Source organism: Sciurus carolinensis, chromosome 2 (genome assembly GCF_902686445.1).
Source record: "Sciurus carolinensis chromosome 2, mSciCar1.2, whole genome shotgun sequence".
Lineage (NCBI taxonomy): Eukaryota > Metazoa > Chordata > Mammalia > Rodentia > Sciuridae > Sciurus > Sciurus carolinensis.
The window spans coordinates 96,073,225-96,085,736 of NC_062214.1; the positions used below are offsets into that span (position 1 = coordinate 96,073,225).

At 40.2% G+C, this 12,512-nt stretch overlaps 1 protein-coding gene across 3 annotated transcripts in view; it reads right to left on the reverse strand.

Annotated features, from left to right (window-relative positions):
• Positions 1-600: 600 nt before the first annotated feature.
• The window catches only part of Aqp9 (aquaporin 9), a 45,249-nt gene continuing 33,337 nt past the window's right edge, over positions 601-12,512 (reverse strand). For all 3 annotated transcript variants that reach the window (XM_047536173.1, XM_047536184.1, XM_047536193.1), the window contains 3 exons: positions 12,389-12,507; positions 7,771-7,988; positions 601-2,534 (listed from right to left, as the gene is read on the reverse strand). In XM_047536173.1, the coding sequence (XP_047392129.1) occupies positions 2,360-2,534; positions 7,771-7,988; positions 12,389-12,507 (512 nt within the window). In that variant the 3' untranslated portion in view covers positions 601-2,359. The remainder of the gene's footprint in view (positions 2,535-7,770; positions 7,989-12,388; positions 12,508-12,512) is intronic.

Genomic DNA, 12,512 nt, shown 5'->3' on the forward strand with positions numbered 1-12,512 from the left:
TTGATTTGTTTGACTTCTCTGCTCCTGACAGAACTTGAAGCCAGGCATGGTGTTCTAAAGTCTTCTCTGACTTCTCTCACCTTTCCATTACTCCAGGGTCTCTAAGTCTCACCATTTCTGACATTTTGGGGCTAGACCATTCTTTGTTGTAAGATGTTGTCCATGCACTATAGGATATTTGGCAGCATCTCTGGTCTTTAGCCATCAGATGCCAATAGCACTATCTGATTATGACAATCAGAAATGTCCCCAAACATTGTCCAATGTTCTCTTGAGGAGTTGCAGTGAGAGAGAATCAAAACTATCCCCTTGAAAGCCACTGTTCTAATTCACGGGGATCCCAAGACTCTTGAAATACTGCCAGGAAGTATGTGGCCACCACTGGACATGGTTTCAAAGAAACCTTAAACCTGTATGACTCAAGTTGATGCTCTCAACCCTTATTATACATTAGAATCACCTGGTTATTGAAAAAGGACCAAGGGGCATTCTAAAAGCTCCCTAGGGATTCAATTTGTAGATAGGATTGACAACTTCTGAACCATCATGTTTGGTACCCTTAATACTTGCACAGATAAAAAGAGAAAGATAAAACCCAACAACCCACCCAATAATTTTATTTCAAATTGGGAATATCCAGGTAGCTTCAGAGCAAAAAAAAAAAATTGATACGTTGTAGAACATAAGTCATCAGAGATATTTCCCATTTGCTTTTTGCTGTTCTGCTATCATTACAAAGTAGATGGGAAGCTGGATTTCTTTGGAATTCTGGGCTTTTGACATTTGGACTCAAGGTGCATCCCATGACATAGAGCAATTCTCCTGGCGGTGTAACTCAAGTGACTTCTGACTGAAAGTAACATCAGTTAGGGAATTTCACAGGGAAGAGGTGGAGGAATAAGAAATTCCCTGAATGCCATGTGTGGGGCTGGCAGGGAAGGAAGACCAAGACTTAGCAAGACCCAGGGTGCCTTACGAGGTCTTCTGATAATGTTTTCAGCAGATGAAAGCCATGGTCCAACTGCTACCTCTTTCCTTCACTTGTGCATCAGCAACAGTGGGAACAAAACCAGACAAAGTGGGATCGTAAGACAGTATATCCTAAGATTCAGGAGCATTACAACCATAAGGCACATCTATTCTGGAAGTTGCTGATTCCACTTCTGGCCAGTCAGGAAGGATTGGCAAAGATTCTCAATTCTCAGTTATTCATCTTCTGAAAGGTGAAGAGATACATTAGACAATGTTCACCTTTCTATAATCTTGACAACTCATTTAACTTCCCTGAGATTTTGTTTCTTTATCTGAAAAGTGGGCATCCTGGTATTTACCTCAGGCAGTCATTATTAGGATAAAATCAGATCATGTGTATGAAAGTGTTTTGTGAATTGTAAAGCCTAACGAGTCAATGTTATCTTTCCAGGGACTTTCCACCTCGAACAGTCTGCTAGACTGTGTGCCGTGTGCTTTCAATCTTGGCTTCTAGAGCATGTGCAGTGTCATAGATGTGTGCAGCCACTGACTTAACTTGTCAAGCATCTGTCCTCAAGTGGGCAATTAGGGAAATACATGTGCACTAAAAATATAGAGTGATGTATTTTTCATGACTAAGGTTACAATTGTATTTTAGGTTATTATATACTAAAGACCAGGAAATTGATTGGTGCTCTCTAAAATGCAGAACAGCAAGAGATTAATCTGATAAATGGTTTCCATTAAAAAAATTCCATTTGGTTTCCCAAATTTATCTTGCCTCCTGAGGTTTCTAAATGCCACAATGCCCTTCCCCTTGCTATGGCATTCTACTGCTTCTTACATCCCTGGGTTTGGAGAATATTAGTGTTCATGCAAAGACTGTAAGTACAGCTTAACTAGGGAGCTAATCCTTGAGCTCTCTAGTTCACAGATATTAACTGAAACCACTGCTTTGTCTTTCAGTTTAGGTTTTGGTTGATATTCAGAATGTAATATTTGTAGATACTGAAGGCGAGGCTTTTGGTGACACTATTTCATACAAGTAATGCAGTTGAAACCATTCAAGTAAGTCCATCATCAAGTTTCCAAGTTATTAGTGCTTGCTTAGTAATAAGAAGTCCCCTCAAGGATGCAATAAACAGGCAGAGAGAAGGCTGTTTCAGGGGGGAAAGTCAGTGCTATGCTGGGGTGTGGGGTGACTGATAGAGAAGAAATCAGTGTTTCCAAACCTTCACTCAGATGTCTTTGTGATCAGGTGTCCCATATGGCTAGCAGAGAAAATTGGGTAGATTTCACTCCAGTCTTAATAAAACAGAGACGCTTGGATGCCATCTTTCCTAAAGAAGATACCAAACCAACTGCAAATCCAGAACCAAGCACACCATTACATTATAACGCTAAGTTCATATTTCTCTTGTTTGTCCTCAGATTGTTCTGCCTTGAAGTCTGGGTCAGGATCTGGGTGGTGAATTTCAATGAGAAGAACATAGAGGAGGCCTCCAATGACAGCACCAACCAGAGGGCCCACTACAGGAATCCACCAGAAGTTATTTCCAGCTCTGAAACCAAACAAGAAATTAGTGATACATTTCTCGGCCTTCCTCTGATATTACCACCTAATTATTCATTAATCAACTAGTCTTTCTCATGCTCACAGATCTCTTTCAACTCAGCAAAAGTTAAGTATAAGAGTATTCACTGTAGTATGGAAACCATCAGCTTAGATTTTCCAGTATACCTGCTTTTAGGCAATCTGGGAAAATTCAAGTCAATTATTCAAGAATTTGCTTTCCATCACCTTGAAATAATTAAGTCTGGGGATTATGAATGGAAAGGGAATGCTCAAAATGTAGAGATTCCTGGGTATCACTAGTCCATGACAGCAACCAAAATAAATAATGAATGGATGAATATTTTAGAACTCTAAGGTAGGGTATGGTCATGCATAACTGAAATCTCAGCTACTCAGGAGGCTGAGGCAGGAAGATTGCAAGCTCAAGGCCAGCCTCAGCAATTTGGCAAGATCCCCAGTCTCAAAAAACAATACAATGAAAAGGATTGGGATGTAACTCAGTAGTAAAGTGCCCCTGGGATCAATTCCCAGTACCAAAAAAGAATTTAAAGAAGGCCTATGTGTAAATTAGTTATTAAATACAATTTAAATCAGTGCTTATTTTTTGATATTAGATATTATAGTTCAGAGGTATGCTTTGATAAGGCTTTTGTGCCATTATTCTCCTTTCATCTAGAAATCCTCAGTACATCCTAGTACAGTATGTACCTAGTAAAGGATGGCGGAAAGCAGGTGGCCTTGTGAATAGTAACCATCTTTTTTGGAGAGAGAAAATCCATTTAAATGACTCCATAGGAAAAAAACCACAAATGCTCAGAAGCAAACAAAACAAGTGGTATACCGTTCAGGACATCCACATCTAAGACAAGACCCTTGTTTTCAAGCAAGGGAAATGATAAACACAATCAATCAGAATGATGCCGTGGAGACAGGCCAGGGAGCAGGAGGAACTCATGTTCTGGAAGGATCCCAACATCCCGATGGGAAATAATGAAGAGAATTTTGAATCTAGGAGGATTCATGGCTACCTTTCTCATTTTTGCACTCGATAGCTATGCAATGCTCCATTTGACCTTTCAATTAAAACAAATCTTGATTATAAAGAACTAAGGAAATAAGTAGAAAACAGAAGCCACGTCCTAGACTCCAGAACTCATTCTAATCTCAGGACAGTTCAGAAGGTCTTTGAGCAAGTCACTCCTCTGTCAGCTCTGACTCCTTCAGCTGCACAGTCCCTTCCACCTGCAGCACCTAGGTACTCTCAAACATCTTAATCACCAATGCAGGTTCCAGAAGAGCACTGAGACTGTGCACAGCAGCCACCAGATGTCACCCTTACTGCATGGAAGAGAGGGCGCTGCCCTGCCTATTCTCACAGCACCTTTTTCCATGCTGCCAAATCTGGATGGACTTCTCTGAGAGGTGTGGGGGGTGGCTGCTTCTCCCATCTGGCTTTAAGGATCTGGAAGCCCTCTCTGGAGGTCACCACGTGAAGGGAGAGTAAGCTGCAAGAGTTGGTGTATCATTTCCTATTATGGCAAATCTTGCCCTGTCATTTAGCAGACTAAGATCCCAGATATCTGCAAGGGTACATATCCTGTCACTGGCTGAATTCTTCCTCCTCTCAGGCTGAACACATTGTGCCAGGGGTACAAATCGTATCGTAAATGGATGAGCTCAGATGTGATGATGTTCTTCCTTCCTTCCTTCCTTCCTTCCTTCCTTCCTTCCTTCCTTCCTTCCTTCCTTCCTTCCTTCCTTTCTTTCTTTCTTTCTTTCTTTCTTTCTTTATTTCATTTCTTTATTTCTCTTTTTCTTTTTAGGTACCAGGGATTAAACTCAGGGGCACTTGACCACTGAGCCACATCCCCAGTCCTATTTTGTATTTTATTTAGAGATGGGATCTCACTGAGTTGCTTAGTGCCTAGTTTTTGCTGAGCCTGGCTTTGACCTTGAGGTCCTCCTGCCTCAGCCTCCCAAGGCCCTGGGATTACAGGGGTGCACCTCCAAGCCCAGTCATGTATGATTTCTTGCCCAGCCCTGTATTACATACACACAGGAAAGAGATTACTTGTACACTATGACTTGGGGGCTGCCAGGAACATGTCTGTGTTAACTGCCTAAATCCCTAAAGGAGCAACTTTAGAGATTCATTACTTTGAGTAAACTGTTTTTAAAAATTAATAACACTCAAGAGATCCTTTACCCATTAAGTCATTAACATCCTGATTTGAAATAACGGAGAGAACTTTGGTGGAAAACATTCCTCATGCTTAAGATCCGCATAGGAGTCAGCCTGGGTCTGCTGGCTCTTGCCTTCGTCTGATCCTCTGGCTCCCACTCCCCTCCACTCTCCTGCCATCCTCCACTGCTTGCCATGCAGGGCAAGCAAGGACCTGAGGACCAGGCAGTCCTGTCTGTATCTGAGACCATGGAGGCAGACCAGGCTAGGATATCTACTAGGGTGCATACCTCACTGGAAGACCCTGAAAGAATGGGATATATAGGGGACACGTTGGAGACCTGTTGTCCCTCAAAGTTTTGGGGGGAACTTTTTGGTTGAAGATCACCAGTCAATTTAGCTCTTTTCTAACAGATTTCTTTTTTGAAAATATAGTTTTTAATTTGTTCTGATTAGTTATACATGACAGTAGAATGCAATTTGGCACATCACCCATAAATGGAATATAACTTCTCATTCATCTGGTTGTACATGATGTAGAGTTACGCAGGTCATATAATCAAATATGCACATAGGGTAATAATGTCCAATTCTTTCAACTATTATTCCTACCCTTGTACCCACCCCCTCCCTTCACTCCCCGCTGCCTAGTCCAAAATTCTAACGGATTTCTACTCCTCTAGTCTCCTTTTTCAACTCCTACAATAATGCCGGGCTAATTTTGCTAAATTGATTCTAAGCATGTCGAATTTCTGCCCTAAATCCTTTGTTTCTCCCTATAACCTACAGAATAGAGAATGGAAACACCCAAAATTCTCATTCTGGAAGTTCATATCTTCTATGACCTTATGATTTCCAATCATCTTTATGCACCCTTGCTTATATACCAGGTTGCTGTTATTTTAACATTCTGTCTTTGAATACAGGGTCCTCTTCATCTGAGATATCCTCTTTATTGCTTGTATACATGGGTCCAAGTAGTGCAAAATGCTCCCGCTTCCCCACCCCCATAATTCCTAAATTTGGAGCTATAAACCACCTCTCAACTCCTGGAATTAATCAGTCAAATCTCCCTAATGGCACTTGACAGTTTAACCTTGTGTAAAAGCCTTACGTTATAACCTCTTACATAGAATATAAATAAATTGGTGAAGGACAGCAACTGGCTCTTATCATGTTAGCATAGGGCCTTGGAAGAGATCAGGTAGCTACACAGATGAATAAACAAATGCACACAGGGTAAAGATGCTGATGCTAATGAGGAGCACAGGGCTCAGGGTCTCCCACAGACCGGGGTTCTTACTATACTTAACAAGGCAAAGTGAGATCAGGAAAGATCTCTACCTATTTTGAAACCATCATGATTCTTAATACTTTGAATGACTCACCAAGGAAGGCTGAAAAGGGAAGGAGAGGAATGTGGTCTCTTGGAGTGAGGTTCTGGAAGTGGGGTTAAAGGAAACTCATGAACTGACTCCAAGTTCTGGGAATCTTTAGGACACATGCTTTTAATGCTCCACTGGAGGACTGCAGCAGATCCTTCCTAGTTGGGGACTTTTTTCATGTTCTCAATCACTTTCTCAAGCACAACATTATTAACATTTTGGGCTGAATACATTTTTGTTGTGGAGTCTGTCCCATGCATTGTAGGATGCTTAGCAACATCCCTGGACTCTAACCACCATTTGCCAGTAGCAGTCTCCCTTTTCACTTCCAGATGTGACAACTAAAAATTTCTCCAGGCATTGCCAAATGTCCCTAGGGTAAAACTACCTACCTCTAGTCAAGAACCACTGTTCTGGAAAATTCACTGCATTGCGAATTTCTCGAGGATAGGAAATAGTGCTTGATTCTCTTCATATCTTTCAATCCCTAAAAGATCTCTGGCACATAGCACTTACTCATTCAGGCACTGTGGATACAGCAGGGGGAAAGCTGATAAGAGTCCCATGATATTTAACTCTGAAAGCTCTTAACAGTATGGGTGGTGTTGATCTGAACGGGATCAGTTGTTTTAACAGCTTGTTTTTCACACCTGTGAAAGGCAACTCAAACTGTCATAAATAAAGTTATGACATGCATCTGACTGGATGTACAGGTTGGCGTTTAGAAACACTCAAGTCCTTTGTCCCCACAGCAAACATTACACTGGGATTTGCTCACACATGTTTTATCTACTTCCCTCTTTCCTCATTAGAGCCCTGTTTCCTGGTGAGTCAAAGTGAGTTCCTTGCCCATACGCAACTGCCGTAGTGGAAGCGATGGGCCTCTGTGACTTCATGAGGAGAAAGTGGGAAGGAGTTCATGGGCAAAGTTTGTCCTAGGAAATTGGCACCAGTAGCTAGTATGTTGTAAAGCAGCAAGCATGGGGAACTGTGTCTGGGGCACAGACTATTTTATGCCTATTCTATCAGGAATTTCTTAATTCTAGTTTAAGACCCAACTCTGCTCTTACTTCTTCGGTCACATCTTTCCCTACTTTGGCAGAGTTTATGGGTTCCTTCTCTGTGTTCCCGCTGCACTTTCAGGGAGTGTGAGAGCATTTCCATTGCTCAGGGCCAGTGTTTTTACTGATTTTGAAATTTCCTTGCCTAGTACAGTAACTGCAGCATAGACTGTGTCCAAAGGGATCTGCTGAATGAATGAGAGACTCCCAAGAAAGAGACCATTGGTAGCACTACAAGATGTAATTCTAGTCTCGACTTTGTTACGAAGTTATAAGGACAAGTTATACTACAAAAATGTTCACATAAAGCCGTAGACCAATTTAGGGAATATTATTATTATATTATATGGGAGAGGCCTATCTGTATTGAATTTACCTAGACCCTGCCTCTCTCTCCCTGCCTCCCTCTCTCTCTTTCACATACATACACACACAATGCCACAAGATACCAGTGCAGTGTCCCCCATTCATGACCAGAGTGTCCTTCACCTCTGTGCTCTGGTCTGCATGCCCCTGGATCTCCAGTCACAACCTAGTCTTCCCCACGAGGTGCTGCACCTATCGCTCTCTCTCTTCCCCTCCATTCTTACTTACGTGAAGACCTCAAATCCCCATCCTGCCAAAGCAGTGAAAAGTCTGGGACTCAAGTCTCGAGCTGGATTCATGGCACAGCCACTGTTCAGTCCCAAAGAAGAAGAAATGACAATGATCAGGAGTCCAATGACTACGGGCTCTAGGCCTTTGGGAGCCCCCAAGTTTCTGGAGTCAAAAATGGCAAAGACAATCAAGAGGAGGAACATGGTGGCCACCACCTGGAGAGGGAGAAAATACACAGGAGTTTTAGCCTGTATTCTGCCCACTGTCCACCTCAGAATTCACCCATTCATAGTAAAAATAAACTAAGTAATAACTAACACACACTGGGTGAGCACATGGGTTTTCTTTCCACAGCAATCTGAGATGGAGATGCCAACATAATTGTTCTTTATAGATTAATTACCTGTCCAAGAGGGTGCACTTGGTAAGTGGCAGCGGTTTGGACCCAGAGCATCCAGCTCTAGAGACAGTTATCAGCACTATCCTGCTAACCTGTCAGCTAAAAGGAAAGATGAGCTGCAGTCTGGAAAAATGAGTGATGTGCTGGTCCAAATTAGTGAGAAAAACAGTGCAAAGCAGCAATAGAAAAATGTGCAAAGGAAATGGACAGAAAAATTGTAAAAGAAAAATTAAATTAGGAAACAAGTGGGAAAATATGATTTGTAACAAAAGAAATGCAGACAATAGCAAATGTTAGGGAAGGAAGATCAGTTCTTTAAGGGTTTTCTAGTAGAACTAAACACATACCATGCTTTTGAAAAGTAACTTAACAATCACAATATTCATTTAAAAATATAAACTTATTGATAAAACTTAATGTTATTGGGTATTTGAGAATTATGCCATAGAAATAATCTAAAACATGGAAAAGTTATAAAACACATATGTTTACTTCAACATTATTTATAGTACTAAAAACTGGAAGCAACCTAGGAACACATCTCTAAGGAAAGAGCTAACTCAATTTCACAGTCTACTATATAGTCACTCAAACTATAAACATGAACATTTAAAATGCTTATGACATTACATAAAAATTAGGTTATATGTATTATTTTATATTTTAAAACCCACATAAAAAGAATAATCATAAGACACCCTACAAAAATGATAATGGGTATTTTGCAGTTGTGTGTTATAGCTAGTGTTTTATCCTCTCTGTTTTTTAAACTTCTAAACTATTATTTTACTTTAATATGTAACCATTATGTATTATTTACTGAACACTTACTATGTTTCATATGAATAAACAGTTGGCACATTTTGAAAAAAATGGTACATCTACTTTACCCATGGTACTTCATAGGCTTTACTTATTAAAACCCCATCGAAATCCTGTGAGATAAATTCTTTTATTGTTCACAGTTTATAGATGAGAAAACTTGGGTAGAAAGAGCTTAAGACACATGCTCAAAGATATGCAACTGAAAAAACAGAAGAATACAAATGAGAACCCAGTAACTGATTTTAGAGTTCCAACTCTTCACCACTGAATAAGTTTTCCAAAATAATAATAATAAAAGAATTCGTATTGACAGAGACATGTTCTTCTAAGGGTAGCCTCCTCTAGAAAGCCTTTCCTGACTCTCAAGAAGAGCAGAAGGTCCTACCCCTGAGATTCCCCTGCATTCTGACTTTACTTCCACCACTGCCCTAATCACCTTGCAAAAGAATGATCTGTTTGCCAGATTGAGCATCTCACCCTGAACTCCTTAAAGAAGGAATACTTGAGCTGTACCTGCCTCAGCAGGTGCCTAATAAATATTTATTGGCTAAATGAATGATTATTAACTAAATTATGAAAAATGCTTGAATAATATTTAGAGATAAACAATAATATTGAGATAAGGTGACCCCCATGTACAGTAAAGGTGGTCAATAGTTCTGCTGAGTGATGACTGACTGACAACTGACATTTTTCTGAACTCCTTCTAAAGCCAAAGGAACACAGATAATCTTCAGGGATTGCTAAATGATTGGAGCACTGGTTTTTTATAATGTTTGTTTTCTCTACTTTGTCTTATATAATAATTGGCTTAAAAATCATGATTCTTAGAGGAACTTACAACTTGGTCTGAGATAAGGACATAAAGAAAGCTTAGGTGACAGTATGTGGGTGAACTTCAGTCAAGCCATGGTAACTATCAGTGACGTTGGACCTCCCCTGACCAGATACCAAGCAATTTCCTTGTGGCTAGGAAGCTTTGTGTAATATCCTAAGGATAGGAATTGTGAGAATATGTGAAATTTTAGAAGATTCCATTAGGAAAGCAAAAGAGAGAAGAAAATAGAGAGGGAGGGAAAGAGAGTTGTCCAAGGACAGGGAAATTATTATTTGTTGACTGCCCACCATGTGCCGGGTATTTACTGCTGTGATGCATTAGTCAGGTATTGGAAGATGGAACTGAGATGTCAAAAGTCTGATGCCAGAGAGTTAAGGGATCCCTGCCATCTTACCTTCAGTGAGTTCTTCCTCCTCCCTCCATTCTTCTCTCTCCATACTTTTTTCTGTGTTGCTGTCCTAAATTTATGAAACAACTGCCTTCCTGACCTTTTCCTTCAGATGGCTCCAATTTTCTGTAGTTCGAAAACACCTATTTTCAACCAGCTAACCATTCTCAGAACTGAAAAGGATCTCAAAGATGGTGTATCCCACTGTCCCGATCCAGAGACTTAATCTTCTGATTATTAATCTCCCTTATTTAGTCTCCACTTTCTAGCACATACAGGCTACCAGATTTGCCTCCAACATCTCCGGTGGTGTTTGTCCTTGGGAAACAGAGTTTGTATTTGGTTCAGGTGCCATTTCTGATAAGTTTTTTTTTTTAATTGAATATAACTTTGTTTTCATCATAACTTTGTTTCATCATAATTTCATTCATTTATGAATTCATCCATTAATTAATAAATATTTTTTCAGCTCAGTGATAGAGCACTTGCCTAGCATGTGTGAGGTCAGGGTTCCATCCCTAGCATTGCAAAAAGAGGACAAAAAAATTTGAGTATACCAGGCGTTATGTTCCCACCAAATCTCTTTGGGAGTAGGTGACTATACACATCAAGTCTAATCTTTTTTTCTGCTTGACAGCCCTTCAAGTCTTTGAAAGGTACTATCATGTCCCATTACCTATATCCCTCACCCATTCAAGCTCCCATACTCTATCTAGACCAAATATCCCTGCTTTCCACTCATTGCTTGTGTGCTATCATTATCTTTTTGGTTCCTCCCCTAGAAATATGGATTTGGAGAAGAGTCTAATACCCTCAGTGAAGAGTAGGGTAAGACCCTCATTACTTCATTTGAATCCTATGCTTCTATTACTGCAGCTTATACACCCCTTTTTCTGGCAACCACCTCTCTATCTTTCTCACTGAAACTTTACTTATTATTCTAGGTCTTCTAGACTTTCTGCTCCAAATGACTAATGTGATCCCTATAGTCCAATTTCCTATCGAATTATATTTTATTTTACATTGTGTTCTTGTTCTTATGTGATCATTCTGTTCTTCAACTAGATTCTAAATTTCTGGGCAGATACTGTTTATAATGCCTTTTCCTCATATTATTATTTTTATCCTTAGAAGTAACCTGATGAGGGCTAATATTTGTCCCCATTTTACAAGTGAAAAATTTGGAACTCAAAAAGTTTAGTAATTCCCTGAAACCACCCAGAGAGGTAGGGACAGAAATCTTATTTCAATTCAAATACTGACTCTGAATCTTGAATCTTTACAAGTCACATGAACTGATCAGTCCTTCAAGCTCCAGACTCAGGACTGAACACATAGTGAGTGCTCAATAAACACTTGCTGCTGTTTGGTTTGTTGATCAAGTTGAAGAGAAAAAGGATGAGAACAAGAGGGCACTGTTTTTCATCTATCCATGGAATGGAGGTGAGCATAGTTGGTAAACCAGAAGACCCATTTTATGCACATGCTCACTCTGATCTGTCCCACTGTATAAATTCTCCCTTTCTCTTTCCTTGACCAAAATGACCAGCAGCCTTCTGCTGGTCAAGCAGCAAGGGAGGAAGAGTCCGTTAGGCTGACCATATTGATCCTACACAAACCAAACAAAATAGTGGTGTTATTGGCTACACAACAAATTCTTTGGCACAAGCAGGTAGTTTAAATATCAATAAGGCAGAGAATCTTTTATCTACCTGAGATTTTGGATAAACCTAGACTCATGGTAAAACTGAGAAGATCCATGTTACCCCAGGCTCACCTACCACACTGCACAGTCCTTGAATTGAGATAACCATGTCTTCTTTTGTAACCTCCATACTTGGACCATGAGCACAACAGAGACAACAATAGTAAAGTGAACCACATTTGCCTCTACAGGGGTTGAAATGTCCAGTCATCCATCCTTTTCTGGACAGCAACTGAAGTGAAACAAGTGTATGTATCAAAGGCAACAGAATAGTCTTTTAGTGGTATCAACTTCTGCTAGGGCAAAGCAATTATTAAGAAAGCTTGGGTTGTGCCCAGTGACCTCTGACTTTAGAAATACAATCCTTCCTTTATGATAGGACCATAATGCTCTAATACATTTCCCTTCTTAGTTCATGTCTTTTCATCAAAGTTAGGTCTTTGTTGAATCTACACTTACTTGGTCTGCAAATGCATTCACCAGAGATAGATATGGAGCTGGGTATGTTGCAAAAATTTGCGCTGTTGCATTTTCTCCCACGATGAGCAATTTTCCACCAGCAAAGGACATAAGTCCATCTATG